The sequence below is a fragment of the Heterocephalus glaber genome, unplaced genomic scaffold (genome assembly GCF_053883595.1).
Source record: "Heterocephalus glaber isolate CG9 unplaced genomic scaffold, H.glaber_assembly_v1.0 deba00001498, whole genome shotgun sequence".
NCBI classification, from domain to species: domain Eukaryota; kingdom Metazoa; phylum Chordata; class Mammalia; order Rodentia; family Bathyergidae; genus Heterocephalus; species Heterocephalus glaber.
The window spans coordinates 6,131,283-6,154,910 of record NW_028258321.1 but is presented as its reverse complement, the minus strand read 5'-3'; the positions used below and the strand labels follow the sequence as shown (position 1 = coordinate 6,154,910).

The 23,628-nt window shown below is 53.4% G+C and overlaps 2 protein-coding genes across 4 annotated transcripts; one reads left to right on the top strand and one right to left on the bottom strand.

Moving 5' to 3' along the window:
- The first annotated feature begins 7,206 nt into the window (after positions 1 to 7,206).
- Positions 7,207 to 11,584, top strand: Elovl3 (ELOVL fatty acid elongase 3). Of its 3 annotated transcripts, none has more exons than XM_004866397.4 (4): positions 7,207 to 8,789; positions 9,410 to 9,541; positions 10,501 to 10,652; positions 10,872 to 11,584. In XM_004866397.4, exons 1-4 carry the CDS (start codon positions 8,689 to 8,691, stop codon positions 11,297 to 11,299), a joined length of 813 nt encoding a protein of 270 aa, XP_004866454.1. In that variant the 5' UTR covers positions 7,207 to 8,688; the 3' UTR covers positions 11,300 to 11,584. The 3 variants fall into 3 exon arrangements, with proteins under 3 accessions (XP_004866454.1, XP_004866455.1, XP_021101256.1); XM_021245597.2 differs by having other exon boundaries at positions 7,212 to 8,789; positions 9,127 to 9,541; XM_004866398.4 differs by lacking the exon at positions 9,410 to 9,541 and having other exon boundaries at positions 7,209 to 8,789.
- Positions 11,585 to 12,290: 706 nt separating this feature from the next.
- On the bottom strand, positions 12,291 to 23,071 carry Pitx3 (paired like homeodomain 3). The gene is made up of 4 exons (XM_004866400.4): positions 22,992 to 23,071; positions 13,537 to 13,662; positions 13,209 to 13,411; positions 12,291 to 13,085 (listed from the first exon to the last, which is right to left on the bottom strand). The coding sequence occupies exons 2-4, from the start codon at positions 13,652 to 13,654 to the stop codon at positions 12,528 to 12,530; spliced, it is 879 nt and encodes a 292-aa protein (XP_004866457.1). The 5' UTR covers positions 13,655 to 13,662; positions 22,992 to 23,071; the 3' UTR covers positions 12,291 to 12,527.
- Between the last annotated feature and the right edge of the window lie 557 nt (positions 23,072 to 23,628).

Below are 23,628 nucleotides of genomic sequence, written 5' to 3'. Positions count from 1 at the left end.
CTCAGCCTGGCTCCCTGTCTCCAGACAAGGGTGGTGACGACACTGCCACTCCTGTCATCAGGAGATGTTCCAAGAAGACAGGCCCAGTGCAGAGGCACCCCCCATGCTGTCCTGGCCAGCAAAGCCCTTGGGAACTACCAGGAGAAGCAGAAAAAATTAAACACAAGGGGGGCTGGGGATTTAGCTCAGTGGTTCCAGCATCTGCCTCACAAGCGCAAGGACCCAAGTTCGATCCCTGGTACCAATCAATCAATCAATCAATCAATAAAATTAAACACAGGGAAATGGAACTGTTTGTGGGGGTTGAACCCAGGGCTTTACCCTTTCGAGGCTAGGGTCAACAGCAGGAAAACAGTGACGTTTCACCCTCGTGGATCTGTGGTGCTGGGTTTTCATCAGTATCGACTGTGGCAAACTTGTCAGTAAACACTGTCTCATGATCAGCAGATGCTTTATTGCCCCAAAGACTTAATAACGTCTGGCCATATCCTTCTTAAATGTCTCCAATCTGCCTGTGGGATATTCCGCTTCCTTCACCGTGCTGTCCCTGGTGGCAGATGGGTTTCATGACCAGAGCAGCAGTAAGCAGCACACATTCACTGTGACGCTGAAGCTCCACTCCTGCAGCACCCCGTGGAGACCCTCAGTTTTAGCTTTAGCCCATCGCACTTTCGTATTTCTCATTCACTTCTGTTCATCACTCTGGACACAGAACATCAACGGTTTATCCTGTTTCCCTCACACACTGGTCATGCCAACCGCACCCTACTGTAGGATGGTTGATTTGTTTATTTACCAACTGTTTATTTATTTATTTATTTTTGGTACCGGAGATTGAACTCGGTCCTTGCGGTTGCACAGCAGGCGGCAAAACCACTGAGCTAAATCCCGGGCCCTTATTTGTTTATTTAGAGACAGAATCTCCCTCTCTAATCCAGGCTGACCTTAACTCACTATGTAGCCCAGGCTGGCCTCGAACTCATGGTGATCCTCCGGCCTCAGCCTCCCAAGTGCTGGGATCACAGGCGTGTCCCACCACACCCAGCTCAGGATTGTTCACACTCCCAGTGCTCTCCAGTCTTTCCAACAGGTGGATGCTCTGGGCATAAATCCTCCCTATTTCTGGTCACCCTAACCCACAGGAGTGTCTGCAGGTCTTTTGGACATTTTCATCCATATCTTTACACCACAGAGCTGAGAGTAAACCAAAACAAATCCGACCAAGACAAACAAACCCGAAAGCAGCATGTGCTATGGGTCTTGGTCCCCCGTGGGGCCGGATGCAGCCATCACCCCGTGTGTGGGATGCTGGGGGTCTGGGAAACATACACTCAGGCTGATGGCTGGGGAGGGTCTTTTTTCCCTTGGGGACGCTGAACAAACTACACAGCGAGCCTGCCTTCCCACCCTGACCCACCAAGTGAGGTTTTCCATTTGTAATTTCACATTGGTGATCAGAAAGCTTCAGATTTTGGAACATCTTGGATTTTGGTGTGTGTGTGTGTACTGGGGATAGAACCTGAGGTCTTTGCACTGAGCTACATTGTCAGCCCTTTTGTTTTCTTTTTTTTTTTTTTTTTGAGACAGGGTCTCATTAAATTGCTAAAATCCCAAGGCTGGCTGGGCTCAACCTTGCAATCCTCCTGACTCAGCCTCCCAGGGTGCTAGGGTTATAGGCCTGACCACCATGCACAGATGGACTTGGGGGGTTGGAATTAAGGATGCTTAAGGCGTGTATGAAAGTGGATTGATCTCAAAGTTTATCTGGCTGGGTAATTTTTTAAAAAATTCTTTTATTGGTACATTTTAGGTATACAATACATTTACATTTATCACTGGGTGCTTGTACCTGTACATGATGGATCTTGGTTCTTATTTTTTCCCCATTACCTGTGCGCCCTTCACCCCCTCCACCCTTCCCTATTTACACAGATTTTCTTTCCATTTTTTTTTCTTTTCTAATAATTTTTCCTTTCCCTTCTTCCCTTTCCCCTTCCCCTCCCACCACCCCTACACCTTTGGACCTTTTCCTATTTCAAATTATCAATTATTCATTTTAATCATTTTAATCCTTATTTACACTTTCAGTTTCTCACACTAGAAAAATTTGGTACTTACACATGTGTGTTCTATTTATTTCACTTAAGAGTATCGCCTCAATATGCATCCAGTTAGCTATAAATGACTCGTTTGTCATTCTTTTTTTTTTTTGGTGCTTGCGCAACAGGTGGCAAAACCACTGAGCTAAATCCCCGGCCCTCGTTTCTCATTCTTTGTGGCTGAGTAGTACTCCATTTTACAAAAAACCCCACATCTTCTTTATCCAGTTTCCAGTTGATGGGCACTTGGGCTGTTTCCAAGCGTTAGCTATTACAGACTGTGCCGCTATACACATGGGTACACATATATCACTATGGTATGATGCTTTTAATTCTTTGGGGAAGATACGGCTGGGTAAATTTTTAAGGAGAACCAAGGAAATTTTGAAAAAGAACAATGGGGAGAATAAGTCCTACTAGATATCAAAACAACCTGTAAAGCTACATTAATTTAAATGTTTCATTGCCACACACAAAAACCTCTCCCGTAAATCGTATAGAACTCCAGTGTGGAGAGCGAAAGGTTGAAATAACCTTGAGAGACCTCTGAGTCTCTTGAGAACATAATGAATCCTGGATATGCAGCTGGCACAAAAACAAGGATGGTTACTTGTAACGAGAGTGGTTAAATAGAAAGAGTTCGAATGTCTGCAGTGCAAAGGAACGTTATTCCCGGACTTGTAAAGATACATTTGACCTTTTCCCTGGAAAATAATTAGTCGCCGAATTCTATGCAGAGGAGGGGTTGGGGGTTGTGGAAAAGGTATATAAAGGGCAATAAAGTGGGAAGAGGGGTCTCTCCTCTGCCTCTCTCTCCTTTTTCTTTTCCTCAGAGGTTGTGTTTTTCTTTCATCCTCTCCCCTCCTCTCAGGTACTGTTCGACTAGTGACGGCTGGCACCGTCACTCCAGGACAGGTTTATGTAGCTGCAGATGTTTGGTTTAGGAAAATGAGGGCGTCTGGGTGGGGACGGGGTCCCATGGGAGAGAGCTTGCCTGGTACCAGTGAGACACGGGGGTCACTCAGCTCTAGCACCGTGGAAAATAAGTCAGTTTGGTTCATTTATAAAAACTGTGCTCCTGGACCAGGGGGTGGTGGCTCGTGCCTATAATCCCAGCACTCGGGAGGGTGAGGCCGGAGGATTGCTGTGAGTTTGAGGCCAGCCTGGGCTGAACTACACAGCAATACCCTGTCTCAGAAAACCAAAAATAAACTGTGTCAACATTTGAAAACTATAAAAGTAGGGAATCGGTATTTTCCAAATGACCAATACATGAAGTCACAAAATCATACATAGATAAAAGACTAGTACAAATCTCAAAATAGACCAAAGAATTTATGCCCAGTGAAAAAGTTGACATAGTTTCAGATTCCATGTTGCAACCGTCCTTTAAGGAGCTACCACTTGTTGAACTTTAGTGTAGTATCAAAGAAGATTTACAAGTTATTTAAAATTTTTTTTAAAAGAAGAAATGCACAATTATCTGATAATTCTATCAAATATCCCTCCCTTTTCAATTATATGTCCTTGTGAAGACAGATTTACTTCACCAGCCATGCAACCCATCATAGCACAGTGAATATGGAGACAGATAGGAGACTGCAGACATCTCCTATTGAACCATACAATGAAAGAGATTTGCAACATGAAAAATAATACCACTCCTTTATTTTTGTTTTAGAAAATAAAATTGTTCTCCATAAAAATGCTGACTTATTATTTTAAATGAAATATATAAATACCAAAAAAACAAAAATAAGGAAAGAGGGGAAAGAAAAAAATGAAAAAAGAAGGAAAAAATGGAAACAAAGCTTATGTAAATAGGGAGGAGTGGAGGGGTTGAAGGGAAGGAAGGGGAATGGGAAAAAATAAGAACCAAGATATATCATGTACAGGTAAAAATACCCAATAATGAATGTGATCATAATGTATACCTAAAATGTACCAATAAACTTAATTAAAAGACCCCAAAAGAAGTAAATAAATACAATTGCTTAGTAGATTGATTTCAGTTCTCTATTGTTTGAAAAAAAATTCTCCTTTGCCTTAATATATTCAGAATTTTTTTTTAATTTCACTGATATAAATTCTTTTTCTTTTTTTTCCGGTACCAGGGATCAAACTTGGGTCTTTGCGCTTGCGTAGCAGGTGGTGAAACCACTGAGCTGAATCTCCAGGCCTCACTGATTTAAATTCTTGGGCAAAAGAACTGGGCAAAACCAGTCGGCTCTTGCTAAGTGTTACATAAGTGTGTTTTCGAAGCTTCAGGTCAATTTACCTGGCCACTGGCCAGGCGTGAATATTCCTGTGCTCCCTAGCTTTGACCAGCATTAGGGATTTTTGTTTGGCTTAATAGCTGTTAATCAGGAACATACTACACACGGTCTTTAACCTGCATTTCCTTAATTACTAAGGAAGTCGAGTCCTTCCAGACCTGTATTTATTGTTTGTATGTTCACTTAGGTGGACAGGGCTGCGGGGGCAGGCCCTCTGCACTGCCTCCTGGGGGGATGGGGGGGGAAGGACCCATCTGGGTGGGGTGCTGGGCGCTCAGGGCACAGCTGGGGCGGAAGGAAGCCTGGAAGGCTGCTCAGAGCCAGGCCATCGGGAAGGTGTGCATGGTGAGAAGATGCCATGGGGACAGGCACAGGGACAGGCCACAGACCTGCGCGTCTCCCGCTGTGGCCGAAGTGTGGCGTCTCACTAGGGTTGGGGGGATATGGCTGCAAAGGAGTGGCCAGAGCCAAAGTCAGAGTTAGATCTTCACCTGGCGCATTTTTGGCCGTCCCTGTTCCTCATGGGGATGACGTGATCTGCTGTGTGTTGTAGAAAGACCTTTCTCTTTCCCTTTTTTTTTCGTTGTTCTTAGGTTTTGAGGCAGGGTCTCACTATGCAGTTCAGACTGGTCTTGAACTCAGTATGTAGCCTGGGCTAGCTTTGAACTTTCGCCATTCCTCCTGCCTCAGCCTCCTGAGTGCTGGGATTACAGGTGTGCACCACCAGGACTGGTTAGAAAGACCTTTCTGGCACCAATGAGAGGTAGATTTGGAGGCACTGTTAGTGTCAAGCATCATAGATATGGACTGCAAATAAGCTTTTTATGTAATGTGCACATTAATCCTTCATCTGTCCTATTGAAAACTACATGCCTTTTTAAAATATTTTAAATTGTGGTTAAATAGGCATAACATAAAATTTACCATTGTAGCTGGGTGTGGTGGTGCACATGCCTGTAATCTCAGCACTCGGGAGTCTGAGGCAGATCGCTTCTGAGTTTGAGGCCAGCCTGGGCTACACAGCGAGACCCTGTCTCAAAAAACCAAAAAACAAACAAAAGAACGCATTGGTGGAGGTGTCCAATGGGCGGTGGAAAATGGGGGAGAGAAGCTGGGCCGAGAGCATGCAGGCTCAGCAGGTAGCTACTTGGCACCAACAAATACGAGGGGTTACTACTCTGTAAACTTCCAAAGCCACAACCTGAGTGTTGCTCCTGCCACCTGTGGTCATCACATCTCTATGCTGCAGTTTTAGGAGTGCTGAGGAGGAAAAACATTTGGTGACAGAAGATAAGCTGGAGGGCTGGGGATTTAGCTCAGTAGTTTCGCCGCCTGCCTTGCAGGCAAAAGGTCCCGAGTTCAATCTCTGGTCCAAAAAAAAAAAGAAGATAAGCTGGAAATATTTATCCTGGAGAGACAGTGCCACCCATTCAGTCACCATGCCACACGCAGTGGTGTGTCCTGGGCAGCACCAGGAGGGTGATGTGCAGCAAATAGATTCCCTGCTCCCTGGGCCCACCAGTCCCGGAGATCGCAGAGACGACTGAGTGCTTATGGACAGAGCTGCCAGCCTAAGAGAACAGTTTACACACCACAGGGATCAGGTCCAGTCCAGAGGTGAGAAGTTTCCCCTAGGGCAGTGGTGGGAACCCTCAGCCCCTGAGCTGCAGCAGGTTGTTTGTATCATTGGAAGCTCTAAAAGGTTTGCCACCACTGGCCTAGGAAATAATTTCTGGATCTTTTCTTTCTTTCCCTCTCCCACATACACCTTCCCCAAGCCTCATCATAAATTTCATAGGAAAGGAAGGGGAAAATACCTTCATGTGAGAGGAAGCCAAGGCTGAATGCACTTTCTGTGTGTGCATTTGTAGCCCTCCTATAATGACTCACCCTGGCTGGATGGGGTGAAATCCCAGCACTTGGGAGGCTGAGGCAGGAGCATTGCTTCGAGGCCAGTCTGGGCCACATAGCGAGACCCTGTCTCACAAACAAAACAAAACAACAACAAAAAAGATTCACCCTGACGTTTCCATGTGTCAAATCCACAACATCCTGTGATTACTGTCTGACTGATCCCAACCCTGCCAGGCAGGCAAGTGTAACTATTCGCATTTGGCTGAAGACAGTACGTCTGAGAAGTTAGGTACGTTGCCTAAAGCCACATGGCTTGCTAATGGTAGAGCTAGGACTTGAACTCAGGTCTCCTAACACCGAGACGATTGCCATGGTCTGGGTATTGTTTGCTGTACCCTCTCAAGTCCCGAGTGGAAGCGTGGTCTGAAAGTTAACAGCAGGGTCGTTAAGGGTTGACCATATCACGGCAGTGCCACTCTCAGTCGGAGCTCAGTGAGCCTCTTTATTTATAAGGTACTTACGCGCAGGTGTTCTGCACACAAAATTGACTAAGACAATGGTGTTATTCATGTAACACTTAATCTTTCACCTATTCATTCACCCATCCAACATACACTGATTACCTTTTGAGTGTCAGGTCATGTGTGAAGCAATCAGGAGCCGCTGCCAGGTTGTAAGAAGGAAAACAGATGTGATGTACAATGTAGGTTTTAGACAGGACCATCTTTGGAAAGAGAGGACAGTGTTTCCAAACTACGGTCTGGGATTACCTATGGAGCCAGGATCTCTGAGGTTTGGGCTTAGAAATTTCATGATCAGATAAGGATTGGGGAATCTCATTTTTCTTCTCTTTTTTTTTTTTTCTGGTTCCAGAGATCGAACTCAGGTCCTTGCGCTTGCAAGGCAGGCAACGGAAACACTGAGCTAAATCCCCGCCCAAATCTCTTTTTATTGATTCCAATAAAATAAAGAGAGAGAGCCGGGGATTTAGCTCAGTGGTGCCATCACCTGCCTCGAAAGGGCAAGCTCCCAAGTTCGATCCCCGGTACCAAAAAAAAAAAAAGAGACAGAGGCACTGTGCTACAGAGGTGGTGGGACAATCTGAGTCTGACCTCACGAGTGGCTGCAGTAACCAGGTGAGAGGCGATGAGAGACAAAGGGTTGGGGTCATTTAGATGGTGTGGCCAGGACTCCCACCCCATCCTTCCTCAGACTGAGGCCGAGATTCAGAAAGTGGAGCCAGGCTGGCGTGGTGGTGCATGCCTGTAGTCCCAGCACTCAGGAGACTGAGGCAGGAGGATCACTGCAAGGTCAAGGCCAACCTGGGCTACATAGCAAGACTCTGTCTCAAAAAAAAAGTGGAGCCAGGGTGATTCCCATCTGGATCCCCTGTCTACACACAGACACTTATACACATACCTTAATTTTAAGTATTTTATATTTATTTTCCTGAGCATGTATCTTGCAACTTTCCATTGCCTTGTAGTTGTCCTTTGCTTTAGGAAAGCCTAAGAGAGACATGAGGGGCGGCCAGGTAAGGTCTTAAACCTTTGTATATCTTTCTTTGGGACTGGATAGCAGACCACAAAGGAGACGCAAGGACTACAGGGAGAGAAAACAGCAGGCTTTGGGAGACACCTCGGATCCCTGTGCCCCGGGGCCTCCAGGAAGCTGCTGGAGTAACTCCAGAGGCCCAGGGAGTGGTGACCCCGTTTGGCTCCCCGGTTGTTACCGTGTCCAACCGCTGGGAGCGGGCCAGGAATTCAGGAAACTAAAGCAGCCGCAGAAGCCTCCGCAGCCGCCTCCCGCGAACATCAACAAGCTTAGCAATAAAATGCGGTAAGACGCCTCCCGCTCAGCCCCGCAGCCCAGGAGTAGAGGGCTGCTTGCGGGGCTCCCTTGGGCCTCGGGTCGCAGGCTGTTTCCCAGCATCTCGGGGCCCGAAAGTGACTCCCCAGCTCTGGGCGAGGGAACCCGAGGCCGAGGACGCCGTCATCTTCTCGCTGCCAAGCAAGGGAAGATGGGAGCGAGCCGAGGCAAAGGCTGAAGAGGAGGACAGAAGCAGCGCGGGACATCTCGGGCCAGGCGGGGCCTCGGAGCGCGAGGCTGAAGCCCGGCAGGACTCGGACGGCTCCGCGGAGCCGGCGCCGGGGAGGGGCGGAGCTCACCGGGGGAGGGGCTTTGAGAGCAGCCAATCACGAAGAAGGCTGCTGCCCGGGGGCGGGGCGGGCGGGGCATTCCTGGCCCGATCGAGTAACCGCGGGCTGGGGCTCCGGCGCCCGCTCCGCCTTATAAACGCCCGGCCACCGGCGTCCCGCAGCGCACGTGCGGGACCCGGGCCCCTCCGCCTTGCCCAGGAGTTCTTTCCGCCTGGGGTCCGTCCCATCCCACCCCGGGGGTCACTGCAGCCTCGACGGCCCCTTGCTCAGCACCCCTGAGCTCTCGGTCTGCAGAGCGCGATGGTCACGGCCCTGAATGTCTCGCGTGACATGGGGCAGCTGTTCCGGCCCTACGACTTCGAGACGACCCGGGACTTGAGGCCCTTTCTGGAGGAGTACTGGTGAGACCTGGGGGAGGACGGGCCAAGTCGGGCCAGACCCTGCTCCCCGCTGGGGGTGGGTGGGGACGGAAGGCCTGCAGTTCTGGCCTTCGCGCCGGGAGAAGGCGTGGAGGAAGGAGAGGCTGGGAGGAGCCGGAGGTCGAGGAGAGCTCTCCAGTAGGTCCTTCGTGGCAGTGTTCGTGCCGGGGGAGCCTGCTCTGTGCGCTGCCTCACTGTCCGGGCCGTGGAGGCCACGAAGGCAGGGAGCCCTGCACACTTCCCAGGCTCAGCGCTCGGGGCATGTGGGCTATCGCGACCCAAGTGCAGAGAGCATTGCCACATTCGCCTTACACCACAGCCCCAGGTTACTTCTAGGTGTGGGCCGGAGTCCTGCCACCCGCCCCCAAACACATTGCAGCAGTAATCACAGAAGTCTGGCTACGCTCCTGCCCTGAACTCTGTTCACCGTAGTACTGCCAGGAGGGGTGTTATTTGTCCCTTCCAAAGGAAGCCAAAGTGTCACACCAGTAGGAAGTGGCAGGGCTGGAAGTGCAAGCAAGAGCATTCCCACGGACAGATGAGCAGGCATTCCCCTGCCGTGCCCACCCGCGAGCCCAGGCCCTCTGCACTCTGCCTGCCAGGGCAACTGCATTCCCCATAGCGCTGGTCTATCTGCTGCTCATCATTGTGGGGCAGAGCTCCATGAAGGCGAGGAAAGGCTTCAACCTGCAGGGTCCCCTGATCCTCTGGTCCTTCTCCCTTGCGCTCTTCAGGTAGGACACTCCCCTCTCCCATTCTTTGCCTCTTTTTAGGGGGCTAGGGGGCGGGGATTGAATCCAGGGTCTCTGCATCAAGCCATATCCACAGCCCCTTCCCCTTTTGTGGAATTTTGAGTCAGAGTCTTGCTAAAAACCTCCCTTCTACCCTCACATCTTTTCAGAGATCTCAGGTGCATCTTTCTCCTAGCTCCCAGCCTTCCCCACATTTACCCTGTTTTCCTTATTTCCTAGACCCAACCTGGCAGTCCCTCCCCCTTTCCTCTCAGTCCTTTTTTTTTTTTCCCCTCTCAGTTCTTTCTTATTTCTTTTTTTTTGGTACCGGGGATCGAACTTGGGTCCTTGCGCTTGCACAGCAGATGGCAAAACCACTGAGCTAAATCCCCGGCCCCCCTCTTAGTTCTTTTTTTTTTTTTTTTTTTTTTGTGGTACTGGGGATCGAACTCGGTTCCTTGCACTTTCGAGGCAGGTGCCGGAACCACTGAGCTAAATCCCCGGCCCAATAATTAAGGTTCACTTTTTTTTTTTTTCTTTTTTCCTGCAGGGGATTGAACTTGGGACCTTGTGCTTGTGAGGCCAGCGCCACCCTCTCAGTTCTTAATACTCTGTCCCAAGACTGGCCCACAACCCCAGCACCTCCTTCTTGTGTTTTCTTCCTCCAATCCTTTGATCTTCCCCATCCTACCCCACCACAAGATCTTCCTCTGCCCCTACTCCCAGTCCTTAACGGAGCTTTCAGCCCTTCATTCCCTGGTTGTCGCTCAGCCTTCATCTCCTGTAGAGTCCCAGTTGAATCTACCAGATTGGCCCCGGAACTCAGAGGCCATGACCCATGTCCCCCTTGGAAGGGTGAGAAGGTTGTGGAACTCAAGGCTTAGTGACCTGGTCGGGCCAGGGGGAAGGTGAGCTGGTGCCTGGGAATGACCCTCATTCCATCTTCCTCGGTCCCATTTCAGTATCCTGGGAACAGTGAGAACATGGGGCTACATGGGGGCCCTGATGCACAGAGGGGGCCTGAAACACACGGTGTGCTTCACTGACTCCACCGAGCATCCCATAATCAAATTCTGGTCCTGCCTCTTTCTTCTCAGCAAGGTCATCGAACTCGGTAAGTGGCAAGGCTTTGTGTCCCCATGTGTGTCCCTCCTCAGAGAGCTTCCTCGCCATCGCAGAGTCCCTTCCCCACCTCTAGTCCTAACAGCACATTTTCTCCCAACCCCTCTCAGATTCTCTGCCATAAAGACCACCCTCCGCACCCTGAGAGTCCTCCTGTGTCCCCACACCCAGTGCAGAGGGTGGTCTGGCACGCCTGCCTCTTCTCTCCCAGGAGACACAGCCTTCATCATCCTGCGGAAGCGGCCACTCATCTTTGTGCACTGGTACCACCACAGCACGGTGCTGGTGTTCACAAGCTTCGGGTACAAGAACAAAGTGCCTTCGGGGGGTTGGTTCATGACCATGAACTTCGGGGTGCACTCGATCATGTACACCTACTACACACTGAAGGCCGCCAGGGTGAAGCACCCCAGGCTGCTCCCCATGCTCATCACCAGCCTGCAGATCCTGCAGATGGTTATGGGGACCGTCGTGGGCATCCTGACTTACATCTGGAGACAGGAGCAAGGGTGCCGCACCACGGCGGAACAGTTCTTCTGGTCCTTTGTCTTGTATTCCACCTATTTCATCCTCTTTGCCCATTTCTTCCGACAAACCTACATCTGGCCCCAGGTCAAAACCAAGACCAAAAGCCACTGAGGGGCTGGAGAGGAAGAAGAGCCTTGAGCTCTCTCTCTTCCCCGGACCCCAGCGGACTGGACTCACATTTGGGGAATGATCGGGGTGCCTTCCCTGCATGGCTTCCCAGTGCTTCATGTGCTCCACGGTGGCAGAAGTTATGGCGGATAAGTATCCCCTGGGATGAGGGTGTGGCCTGGTACTCTGATATTTCTGTCTTTAATGTGAAGCCAAGCAGGCCCTGGAGAAGAGGCGGGGCTGAGGAGGGTCCGAACAGGTGATTTATTTATATTTCTATCCAGAAAAGTTTCTTCTTGCTTTATTTTTAAAATTAATGACGTCGTGGTGGCGCACACCTGTAATCCCAACACTCAGGAGGCTGAGGCAGGAGGATTGCTGTGAGTTTGAGGCCAGCCTGGGCTACATAGTTCAAAGCCAGCCTGAAGTACATAGTGAGACCCTGTCTCAAACAAAACAAAACAAAAATGAATGGTGTGGACAAGATTTGGAGGGGATCGGGAAGAAGGAGGGAGGGGCTTCTGGGATGGGAGAAGTCTTGGCAGCTGGGCGATGGGCATCCTGAGGGAGTGGAAGGAGAGGAGGCACACACAGAGAGACAATAAGAATCCTAGGCCTGGTAGGCACTTAATAAATGTCTGTTACAGACCAGAATTTTATTGCTGTTCGGGGCCCATGCCCCTCATGGAACAGTGAGAAAGAGGTGCTGAACGGCGGAGTAGTTATCTAGGCAGAGGCGTCCTAAACTGCCGAATTGATCCCTGCAAATACGCGCTGGAGCCCGGACCGACCAGCTGTCCTCCCTGAGACCGCGAGGTGGCGCCGCAGCACCGGCTTTGCCGACGTGCCCCGAGCTGGAGGCACCCGCGCGCCCTTCGCTGCTCCCGCCTCGGAGGAGGGGAGTCAGGGCCTGGGCCTGGGCCCTCGCCTCGTCCTGGCACATCCATCTCTCTTTAGGCCGTGGGGGAGAAGGACGAGAGAGGTCAACCGCAACTCGAGTCAGCAGGTTCACAGTCCGCGCACGTTTATTTCATTTACCTTTGCAAACGGGATGGGGCGTCTGGAGCAGCTGACCCCGGGAGCTGGCCCCTGTTCCTGGCCTCAGTCCCCGGGCGCGGTCCGGCCGGGGAAGGGCCCCCGGAACCCCCTCCCCAGACCCGCGGCGGGAGCAGGCCCGCGCAGACGACCCGGTCGCCGCGGACGGGCGCCGCCTTCAGGAGCCCCGGGGCGCTCAGACGGGCCGCTCCACGGCGTACTGGCACGGGCTGAGGTTGGCGGCCGGGGGCGGCCCGGGCACGGCGGGGTAGCTGAAGGAGGCGTGCTGCTTGGCCTTGAGCCGCAGGCTGGCCAGGCTCGAGTTACACGGGTCCCGGTACACGTAGGGCGCCGAGGCGTACGGGCAGGACACGGCCGTGGAGGACACGGCGGCCGGCGCCAGCCCGGGGGGCCCCCCGCCCAGGCCCTGCAGGGCTGCGGGGCCGGGCACGGCGCCGGGCGCGGGCGCGGCTGCCGGCACCATGGAGGCGGCGATGGAGCTGGGCGGCGAGAAGACGGGCTGCGAAGCCAGCGGCCCCACGTTGACCGAGTTGAAGGCGAACGGGAAGGTCTTGGCGGCGAGCGGCGGCGCGAGCGCCTTGGGCGGCCAGTTGCCGTAGGCGTAGCCGGGGTACACGTCCTCGTAGGGCGGCACCAGCCCACCGAGCGGCGCCGCGAAGCCGCCCTTGCAGAGCTCGGCCTGCTGGCTGCGCTCGCGCTTGCGCCACTTGGCGCGCCGGTTCTTGAACCACACCTGCGGGCGAGGTCGGGGCCACTCAGACGGGGCGCGGGCCCGCCCGGCGGCGGCCACGGGGCTGGGGACAGTGGGGCGGGTCGGAGGGGACGGGACACCGAGCCGGGGAGGGCGGCGCAGTACCCGCACGCGAGCCTCGGTGAGATTGGTCCACACGGCGATCTCCTCGCGCGTGCTCATGTCCGGGTAGCGGTTCCTCTGGAAGGTCGCCTCCAGCTCCTGCAGCTGCTGGCTGGTGAAGTGCGTGCGCTGCCGCCGCTGCTTCTTCTTCAGCGAGCCGTCCTCGGGGGAGCCTCCGGGCAGCGAGGCTGAGGCCTTCTCCGAGTCTGGGGGCAGGGGCAGGGTTAGGGACCTCCCTACCCTCCTGCCGCCCCCACCCGGCTGCCACCCAGGTCGCTCCCCTCGGGGACCGAGCGGCCATCTCCTCGGCCCCGGAAGGGGGCGCGCTCACCGCTGTGCTCCGGGCCCTTGCAGCTGTGCTCCGGGAGAGGAGGGTGCGGAGTGCCCGCGTCCGACAGCGACAGCGCGGGGCTGCGGGCCTCCGCCTCGGGGAGCAGCCCGAACTCCATGGAAGGTTCTGGAGGGAAGAGCACGCAGAGACCAGGGACACCAGACTTTGTAGCTGCTGAGCGCCTAGAACTGTGCCTGATGCACAGTTGGTGCTTGATATTTGTTGACTTAAAAAAAAAACAAAAAACCCACACCGGGAGTGCAGACTCGTGCACCACTGTGGAAATCAGTACGGAGATACCTCAAAGAACTAGGACCGGAAGTCCCATTTGACCCAGCTATTCCCCTGCTGGGGATCTTCCCAAAAGAATTAAAAGCATCATACCACAGTGATATATGTGCACCCATGTTTATAGCGGGACAGTCTGTAATAGCTAACGCTTAGAAACAGCCCAAGTGCCCATCAACTGGAAACTGGGTAAAGAAGATGTGGGGGTTTTTACAAAATGGAATACTACTCAGCCATAAAGAACGAGAAACTAAGACATTTATAGCTAAATCGATGCATATTGAGGCCATCCTCTTAAGTGAAATAAATAGGACACAAATGTGTAAATACCAAAGTTTCTCTGGTGTGAGAAACTGAAAGTATAAATAAGGATTAAAATGATTAAAATGAATAATTGATACTTTGAAATAGGAAGAAAAGGTCCAAAGGGGTAGGGGAAGTGGCAGGGGAAGGGGAAAGAAAAGAAGGGAAAGGAAAAATTATGAGAAAAGGAAAGAATGGAAACAAAGACTTTGTAAATAGGGAAGGGAGGACAGGGAATGGGGAGAAAATAAGAACCAAGATCCATCATGTGCAGGTACAAGCACTCAATGATAAATATAATCATATTGTATGCCTAAAATGTACAATTAAAAGAATTTAAGCAAAACCCCCACGCACACACAGTTGCCCATCACATCCAACGTTCAGTACCCCCGAAACGTGCTCCTACACATCCCTCGGCCTCAACGCGGACCTGCCATTCCTTTTCATTGGGCAGGTGCTGCTTGGAACCAGGTCTGCTACTTCTCCCGAGAGAGTAGTCACTGCTGTCACTCACTGGTGCCAACTTTGAGCCTTCACCTCATTAACTCTCACTTCACAAGAACAAATGGAAACTTATTAATACAGGTTAAGTTTCCCTTATCTGAAATGCTTTGGACCAGAGGTGCTTCAGATTTCAGAGTTTTTAATATTCTGGAATATTTGCTTAGATTTACCAGTTGAGTACTCCTATCCAAAAACTGGAAGTCTGAAATGCACCAAAATTTGAAACTTGTTGAGTTGACACAAAGTTTCAGATTTCAGAGCTTCTTAGATTAGGGTGCCCAGGATGTTTTGCTTTTTAATTTTTTCCTCTCCCCATACTGGGCCCTAACCCAGGGCCCCACTTTTTCATGCTAGGCAAACACTCCACCTCTGAGCTACTCTCCAGCCTGCGGACGCCTGACCTGTATTACTCTTTACAGGTGTGAACGGAGACTTGTAACTTGATTCAGGTCGCAGGGCTTGTCCGTAGTGACTGGGATCTGAACCAGGTCTGTGGGATTCCTAACAGTTTCTCCCTCTGCCTCCTCCTCTTTGGGGGCCTCTCCAGATGCCCCTCAGGGGCTCAGCTAGAGCTCCAGCCTGGCTTGACTTGGGTGAATTTCAAGTAGGGCAGCTCTTCTTTTGTATTCTTTGTGTAGTATAATTTCTAAAGAGATTTCATTTCAATAAAAGGTTCCAGAATCAAAAACAAGTTTGCCAACAACCAGGTGCTCAGGCCCTGTCTGCTCTTTCACTTGTCCGAACACAACTCCCATCCTACCAGTCATCTGCCCAACTCTTGACCTCTTCCAAGCCCACTCTGGTGGGCATGGCCTCCATAAGACCTCTCCCTGTCCCTGTCCCCTGTGCCACGCCAGGCCAGACTCTGCCCAGGAGCCCGCCTCAGGCCCTCTCCAGGTGTCCCCTATACATCTCCTTTCCTGCTGGTTCCCAGGAGCCCTCTAGTGGGAGGGAGGGAAGAGTCCCAATGGCTCTAGGTCAGAGGAACATGGAAGGAGACTAGGGAAATAAGGATGGGCAGAGCACTGGCTGGGAGGGATCTCTCTGTACCCAAGACCCCTTCCCAGTAACAGGAGCTTAAGGCAGTCTTCTTCGTGGGGTGGCATTAATGGGATGGATTAGCCTGGATTGAGATGTGTGTCACTTGAGTGCTCTGAATTGATTAGGAGTCTTTCTGGAGGAGGTGCAGATGGGCAGCGGCCTGTATTTGCACATGGTAATGTCCCCTTTAGCCAGCTCTCAGCTCCCAGCTGTGCCTCACCCAGGCCAGGCCAAGAGTGGGACAGAGGTCACAGCGGGGTTGCCCTTTTCACCAGCAGTAGGCTCTGACCTTGAACTTTTTGCTGGGGCTGGAGAAGGGCTGGGTGGAATCCAGGAAAGAAGTCAGGCCAGGAGTGGAGGTGTGCTCGCTCGCTCAGCCTACTGCCCTTTCTGATCTGAACTGGAAATCCTGGGGGGAATGGTAGCCTTGGTCGGCAGCCCTTCCCAGATAGCTGGGAAGATGAGGGAGGAAGGTTGGGGGCTGACAGCGGGGAAGCAGCACTCTAAAAACTCTTCCTTCAGGCCCAAGCTGACCTGGAAAGCAAGCCATGCCCCGGACTTTTCCAGGGGTCATGGAAAGCTGGAGAAAAGGGACAGTAGATCTTGTCTGTGGGCAAAACTAAGCCCCCCCATTACCATCCATCCCTCCAGTCTGCTTCGGCTCCAGACCGCTGCTTTTCCAAACTCCCTGCCCCCAGCATTCCATACCTAGGTCTTGATTTCACCCTCTATTTCCGCAGAGGGAGACAGAGTTCGAGGGATGAGGGCCAGAGAAAGACAAGCCGAGCAAGCAGAGTTCAGGCTGCATGTTCACAGAGACAGACAGACACATGTGCAGACACACACAAGCCCCCACTCAGACATAATAAGCACTTGGACTTGGAGCTCGAGGCACACAAACATACTCTCCCACACATGCGCTCCCACATTCAGGCAGACGGACACACGCAGTCATGCCGGCTACTCTCTGTGACAGGGACAGCTGCCGGCTGTTTTGGAGTAGCTGCTCCCCTCCCCTTTCTGGCCCCTCCGCTCTCAGGCCCAGGCACTAAAGACTGTGGGGGAGGAGGCCCGGGGATCAGGGAGTCTCCCGCTGGTGGCTGCTGGCCCAGTGGGGAAAGGCAGGAGAATGACAGAGCTGCGGGGGGGCAGAGCAGATAATGCCCTGAGCCCCCTTAAATGGTTATCTGGTATAGGCCAAAGGAATTAAGTTCATTTCCTTGTGGTTGTTTTTGGGGATTTTTTTTTTTTTGAGACAAGATCTTGCTATGATCTAGGCTGGCCTTGAACTCATGGTGATCCTCCTGGTTCAGCCTCCTGAGTACTGGGATTACAGGCCTGTGGCATCATTCCGGGTAGAAGAATTAAGTTTGAAATCAAAAGATCTAGGTTTATGCCCTGGTTCCTCAACTTATTACAATAGCTGTGTGTCCTTGGCAAATTACTTTACCTTTCTTGGCATATTTCTTCATCTCTAAAAAGGAAATAACCCATAACCCCTTCCCTACCTGCATTCAGCATTGTTATAAAGTTTAGATACACATATCATGATAAAATGGGTAGCAGTGAAACTCTACGAGAGTATGGAATGCCTCCCTCCCCAGACCCCATCTACCAGGGGAGGCGTCCCCTGTGCAGGAAGTGAGTGTGGTGTGCTGCAGAGAGGGATACAGCACCCTGTCCTGAATAAGGGGCGCAGTAACTCACAGAGGCTGCTTTGGCGAGTGGGGACTGGTCAGGGAGAGAATGAAGCATGTGGACTCCTGCATGGGTTGCTAAGAGCAGAGAGAGGGGCCTGATGCAAAGCTGCAGGGAGAGGAAACAGAACCGCAGCTGGGTGGCACAGCCAGATGTAAGGTGGGGCACAGGCACTGGGCTACCTCAAGTCCAAGTGGGCTGGTGGGGCAAAGGCTGTGGTGCCGAACGGTTGTCTGGCTGCAGACCGGCTGGCTGAAGATTAAGCTCCCCCAACTGCTGGAGGTCAGGAAGCCGGCAGTTGGGGGTGAGGCCAGGGACTCTGCCTCACTCGGCGACGGTGGGGAGGGACAGCTTAGGTGTGGAGCTGCAGGATTGGCTGGTGGGGCACCCGGCTGGGCCAGAGAGAGCCAAGGCAAAACTGTGTTGGTGAGTCTGGCTGACTCTGGGAGGGGCTGCCTGCACCACCCTGTTCGGACACATGGCCCAGCCCCACTGGGCTCAGAGCAGCAGGCCCAAACCCGGACCTAGAGAGAAGTGCAGGCTGGAATTAAGACAGGCAAGGGCAAAATATCCAGGATACATTAGGGTGGAGAGTGGATGACACAGGCCAGAGAGGCCATGTGGGGGTGGCCATGGTTTCCAAGGAACACTGCCTTATGGCAAGAAGGCAAGGGTCACGGTGACCACTGAAATCCTGAAGCTAGAGTGTTGACCAACGCCATCCTGAGAGAGCCCGTGGCAATCTGCAATAGCAATGCTGAAGGGCAAGAGGTAGATCTTGGAATTTAAATGAGAGAAAATCGTTTTCTTGCAGGCTGAATGGAGAGAAAAGGGGCTGAAGTCATGATGTTGTTGTACGTTGTGGCAAGGAGCAGTGGGGCAAGTGAAAAGCCAAGGCCTGAACCTAGTACAGAACCATTGTGTAAGTGTAAAGCCAGAGTGAGGCCTTTCAGGGGACACAGCCTTCTCTTCTGAGGAATGTTGGGCACTCATTCTGGTCTGCAGAGCTGCAGAGTGCAGGCGGGGCACATGAAGACACATTTATTTGGTCAGAGCTCTAGGATGAAACACCAGGAGTCAGGGGTAGCAATCCAGGGGCGAAGGAAGGACTGGAGAAACCATCCTGCACCTGTCCCTTGCAGGGCTCCTCCCTGCTTCCTTCCCTCAGCAAGTGTTAGGTGCGAGCGGGATCCCTATGAATAGGCGACTCCAACGCTAACTGCTGGGAGACAGTGCTTAGGGTGGAAACACAGAGGGGACTGCAGAGCGATGGAAGCCCATCTCAGTCGGTGCCCAGTGCTGGGAGCTCTGAGAACAGGGTGTAAGGCTGAAGTGGGGTTCGGAGACAGAGATGAGGCAGGGCCTTCTAAACCCTACAGCAGTGTTGGGAAGGAGCTGGCAAGTTCCCAGGGCGATGGGAAGCCTCACTTGGTCAGCTCAGTGTGGACAGGGAAAACCAGCAGAGAGAAGTGGCGCAGAGTGAGGGACCTCTGAGAGGGACGAGAGGTGCTAGCCTAGATTTGCTGCGTCCAGGCTGGAGTGCCTCCATCTAAAAGTCCCTAAGGCCAGTAAAAGAACAGTAGAAGCAGAACCTAAAACGGCTGCCACTAGTGTGAAATTTCTTTGAGCTCTCTGACTTGATTTTGTTTTTGGTACCAGGGATTGAACTGGGGTTCTTGCGCTTGTGCAGCGGGTGGCGAAACCACTGAGCTAAGTCCTCTGCCCTGATTGTTTTTGTTTTTGGACACACGGTCTTGCTTTGCTGATCAGGCTGCCCTTGAATTCACTATGTACCCCAAGCTGGTCTTGAACTCACAGCGATCCTCCTGCCTCAGCTTCCTGAGTCCTGGGATTAGGAGCGTGCTCCATCACGTCTGGCTCTGACTTGATTTTTACCATTCAAGCAAATTTTGCATTCTATGCCGTACTTTAATTGTATTTATTTCTTTATTTCTTTATTTTTGGTACCGGGGATCAAACTGGGGACCTTGCACTTGCAAGGCAGGTGCCGCAACCACTGAGCTAATTCCTCGGCCTCGCCATATTTATTTATTTATTTTTGGTACCAGAGATCGAACTCAAGACCTTGCACTTTAGAGCCAGGTGGTGGAACCACTGAGCTAACTCCCTGGCCCTCCATATTTATTCTAATATAAAAGAAAAGTACAGACATGCCCGCCTTTTAGTGATGTCACACCAGGAAGATGGCCCTGCTCGGCCTGCCCCTCCCACTCCTGTGCCGACCCCTCCACTGAGGGCTTGTAGGCAGAGGAGTGATGAAAAGCAGCATCTTTGTCACTCTTATTTGCCAATGGTGAGCCAAATGGACAGGCAGGGGAGAAGCAGGAAAGGAGAAACTGTGAACTGAGTTGTATGAAGGAGGAAAATGGGAAAGGAGAGGCAGAGAGGGCTTTGCACACCATTTCTCTTGGCTTTTCCACAGCTCTTGCACTCTACTGTCTTCCTTCCCTCCCCACCACTCTCACCAGGGGTCCTGGTTGGTGACCGTGGACACTGTAGCACCCCAAGTCGGTCTAACGGACCCTTCAGTTTAGCTGCCACTTCTGCCCCACACTCCAGCAGGCATCATTTAGACTGGCAACTGGAGGAGAAAAGGGCCCATCTGGTCCCCTTCCTCTCGCACCCTGACTCAGCCCCCCCACCCCCAGCCACCCGCACGCAGTCCTTTCTTCAGCAGGAGGTGGGCAGAAATCTTGAGGTCAGGATATTTGGCCCATAGAGAGGTCAAGCATTCGGGGAGCTCCCCAGGTTCTGGTGTGGGGCAGGGACAATGGGTGGCATGTGATCTGGGGTAGGTGACCCAACCTGTCCTTAAGAACCCTCTAGTGGCTGGGTTAGGGACCTGCTCAGGCTTCTCTAGGGCTCAGGAACCCACCTTCCAAAGATTCTGGGGCTACAGGAGACCTCACTTTGGGCAGAACGACAGCAGTGACCCTTCTTCTGGTGCCTCTCCATTTGCACAGGGCTTTCCTGGACATGATTTCATGTAACTCTCACAGCACCCCACACGGCGGAAATGCCCATCCCTACCTCTTCTCAGGAAGCCAGGAAATCATCCCAGGCGACACAGAATGAAGGTATGCAAATTCTCTTTTGCTCCTCCCAATACATGAACGGCTAAGGCCCCTCCACCCTGCCGCCATTTGTGACTGACAGGCACAGATCTAGTCCCCGAAGGACTCTGCTTCTACTTCCTGCCTCTACCACCTCTCTGGACAGGAGCTCTAGAGATCGACTGCCCACTTTTGTGAACGAACATTTTCCTATTCATCCTAAACCTGCATTACTTTAATTCTAAGAGGCCCCCTCACCCAGGTCCCCTGCTTATCTAGGGCTTTCATTATGTTGTAGATTTGCATCCTGTCTCACTTTCCAGAGGCTGTAACTTTGAAATTTGCTCTCTCCAGCAATCCCTGGGTCCCCACCCTGCCAACCACCCTCTGACCCTTCTCCAGGCCTGACATTTTCCCGTAGAGCCAGTGATGGGGCAAGTACTCGGCTCCATGGCTTTACGCAAGAGTGGAAGGTTCTGTCTTTTGTTTCCAATCATCTCCTTATGATGCCATCTCTTTTTGGCAAAAGGAGAATCTGGGGCTAAGGTCTTCAGAAAAATGCCCGTGGTACCTTCCTTATCCCTCTCCTGACTCTGAGTCCTTCATTTCATCCATAATTTCAGTGGCAATAGGAGAATGTGCCCCCAAGAAGTGTATCAGAACGCGATGGCACTCATTAGGATGTGACTCTGTATTTATTAAAAGAGGGCAGGGACAGGAAAAGGTTGAGAAACAATGTCCTAGCCAGTGTCTAAGCAAACTTCAGATTTGAGGAGTGGAGGTGGGAATGTTGGGAATATGTACTGTATGCCACTTGTGGAGGGAGAGTAGGAAAGGTTGAGACCAAGTGGTTTAGATTCCTCATTGCTAAACACAACACCTTGCATTTGTCCTCCTGAAAACCCAGTCCCTGGCCCGGTTGTCTGGTCCACTTACATGGACTCGGGGAGTTCTCTCTCCTCTCTCCTCTTCAACTATTTTTTTTTTTTTAAGTACTAGGGATCCAACCCAGGCATCACTGAGCTATCCTCAGCCCTTTTTATTTTATTTTGCCAGAGGGTCGTGCTAGGTTGCCCAGTGCTGGCCTCCAACTTGAAATCCTTCTGCCTCAGCCTCCCAAATAGCTGGGATTACAGCTGTGCATTATCAATGTCCAGCTTGTTCTCTTCAACTCAACTGGGCTCTGGCTAGAATTGAGGTTCGGTGGGCAATTAGTGTTCAGGCCCAGAGGAGGCAGCATCAGCCCAGCCAGGGAGACCAGAGGGCAGTCTCAGAGCACCAGACAGGCTCCTGGATTCCAGGAGGACAGGCTCTGGATTCCACGTGTCTCCTCCCCACCTCTCAGGCACCAGGCACTTCCCACCCTTAGGCACTTTGTGGAAGTAAACCAGAAACAGGACCCTGGGGTCTGCTTTGCCGAAGGGCTTCAGCTTTCTCTTCTGGCTCCCCAGCACCACAGCCACCTCGAGAGCCTTCAGGCACCGGACTGGTGTCTGGAATTACTGACCCTGAGCTTGTGAGGGATCTGGGGCCACCGGGCGTTTGTGCTGGGCTCCTTACTGCCTTCCTATTGCTCCTTATGGCTTATGCTTTCCTCTCCTGGTCTTGATTCAGTCAGTCCCGTCCTTAGCCCTCCTTCTTCAAATGTGGAAGCTGCAAGTCCAGGGGGTGAGCTCATCTACTCTGGGTCGAGGGAGGATGTCCCCTGGCCACCCTGTTCTGGCCCAGGCTTGCACTCTTTACTCTTTCCCCTTGTATCCTGCCCCACGGCCAGGAGAGGTAGAAACAAGTTTGCTAAGTGTGAGCTGGGATTCACCCACCACACAGACCCGTCGCACACGCAGCAGCCGGGGAGGTGCTGCGGGATACAGGGCACGCCACCAGCCAGGGACATCTGTTTCCCCCGCGCCGGACAGAGTGCGGCTCCGCAGAGACCCACTTCGCACCTCAGGCGTTGTGTCCGCTTGGAGCTCCAGGCGCCACGGACGCTCCGTCCGATTCTGAGGTGGCCCCAGGTCGGGACCCACCCAGCCCTGCCACCCCAAGCCAGCCCCGCCAGGCCCCGCAGGACTCTTTGGGCCCCAGCCTGGGCCCTGAGGCTCCCAGGAGGCCAGCTGACCAGTCGCGGCCGGCTCTCCGACCAGCTTCTACTCCCACTGCAGAGCAGCTGGGAACAGCAGCGCGCCGGCTGTGCGCGCCGTTCGCGGCCCTCGAGTCCGCCAGGGGCCGGACGCCCACCGCCGGGTCTTAGCCGGCCACGGCCCTGTCCCCACGCAGTCGGCTCTGTGCGCGGGTTCCGGAGCTCTCCGCTCGTCTGACTTCTGCCTACTTTGCGGGGCCCCGTCCTAGCTCCATGCCTGCGGCTTGGCTCGGGATCCCTTGAGTCCCCTTCCCGGTCGGTCTCTCCCTTTTCCCAAGTCCTTGTCCCAGTCTGCAGGACGCCCTCCCAGTGCCGACCTACCACCCAGTTCCGTTTTGGGGATCCCGGGACCGGCCAGGCCCCGCGGCCCCGCGCGCCTATCCCCCGAATGGCCCAGCACTCACAGCGCGTCCCGCGGCAGGCGGACTCCCGGCGGCGGTGACTGTCTGGAGGGCGAGCGTGCGGGGCCCGGGGCCAGCAGCGGCCAGGGTGGGGGCCGCCCCCCTGCTCCCGGGCGGCCGCTTCGCTCCGGCGCTCCCAGACCCGCGGGGGAGAGCGTGAGTCTCGCCGCCGACTGCCACCCCCCGCCGGCGCCCATTCACTTTATGGCGGCCCAGGGCGCCCCCAGCCCGCCGCACCGCGCCGCGCGCCTCAGGCCCCGCCCCCTTCCAGCTGCGCGACCCCGGCCCCGCCCTTTCCAGCTGTGAATGTCCAGGCCCCGCCTTCGCGGGACGGGCCCTGCGGGCGGGCCGCCAAAAACCCCGCCCCCCCGGCCAATCGGAGGCGAGCCCTGGCCACCGGGCCACGCCCCTCCCCACGTGGCCGCGACCCGGCTCAGGCTGGGACTCCAGCCGAGCGAGCGGCGGAGTGGTGTAGCCGGCAGAGCGGGAGGACCCGCCGGCGGCGAAGTGGGGCCCGGCAGCTCCCGGGAGCCAAGCGCGGCGGTGCTGGGGGAGAGGGCTGCCGGGTGCCAGGTGGGAATGCGCGCGAGGCCGCCGGCTCTCAGCGCTCAGACTTGTCTGCCGCTCGAGTTTCGCCGAT

What these genes read in the sequence shown, in the direction of transcription:
- Elovl3 (XM_004866397.4), top strand. Translation starts at nt 8,689, where the DNA reads ATGGTCACGGCCCTGAATGTCTCGCGTGACATGGGGCAGCTGTTCCGG. An exon ending in CCCTTTCTGGAGGAGTACTG is followed by an intron (nt 8,790 to 9,409) that starts GTGAGACCTGGG and finishes TCTGCCTGCCAG; the next exon opens with GGCAACTGCATTCCCCATAG. An exon ending in TTCTCCCTTGCGCTCTTCAG is followed by an intron (nt 9,542 to 10,500) that starts GTAGGACACTCC and finishes GTCCCATTTCAG; the next exon opens with TATCCTGGGAACAGTGAGAA.
- Pitx3 (XM_004866400.4), bottom strand. Translation starts at nt 13,654, where the DNA reads ATGGAGTTCGGGCTGCTCCCCGAGGCGGAGGCCCGCAGCCCCGCGCTG. An exon ending in CAAGGGCCCGGAGCACAGCG is followed by an intron (nt 13,412 to 13,536) that starts GTGAGCGCGCCC and finishes CCCTGCCCCCAG; the next exon opens with ACTCGGAGAAGGCCTCAGCC. An exon ending in TCACCGAGGCTCGCGTGCGG is followed by an intron (nt 13,086 to 13,208) that starts GTACTGCGCCGC and finishes CCTCGCCCGCAG; the next exon opens with GTGTGGTTCAAGAACCGGCG.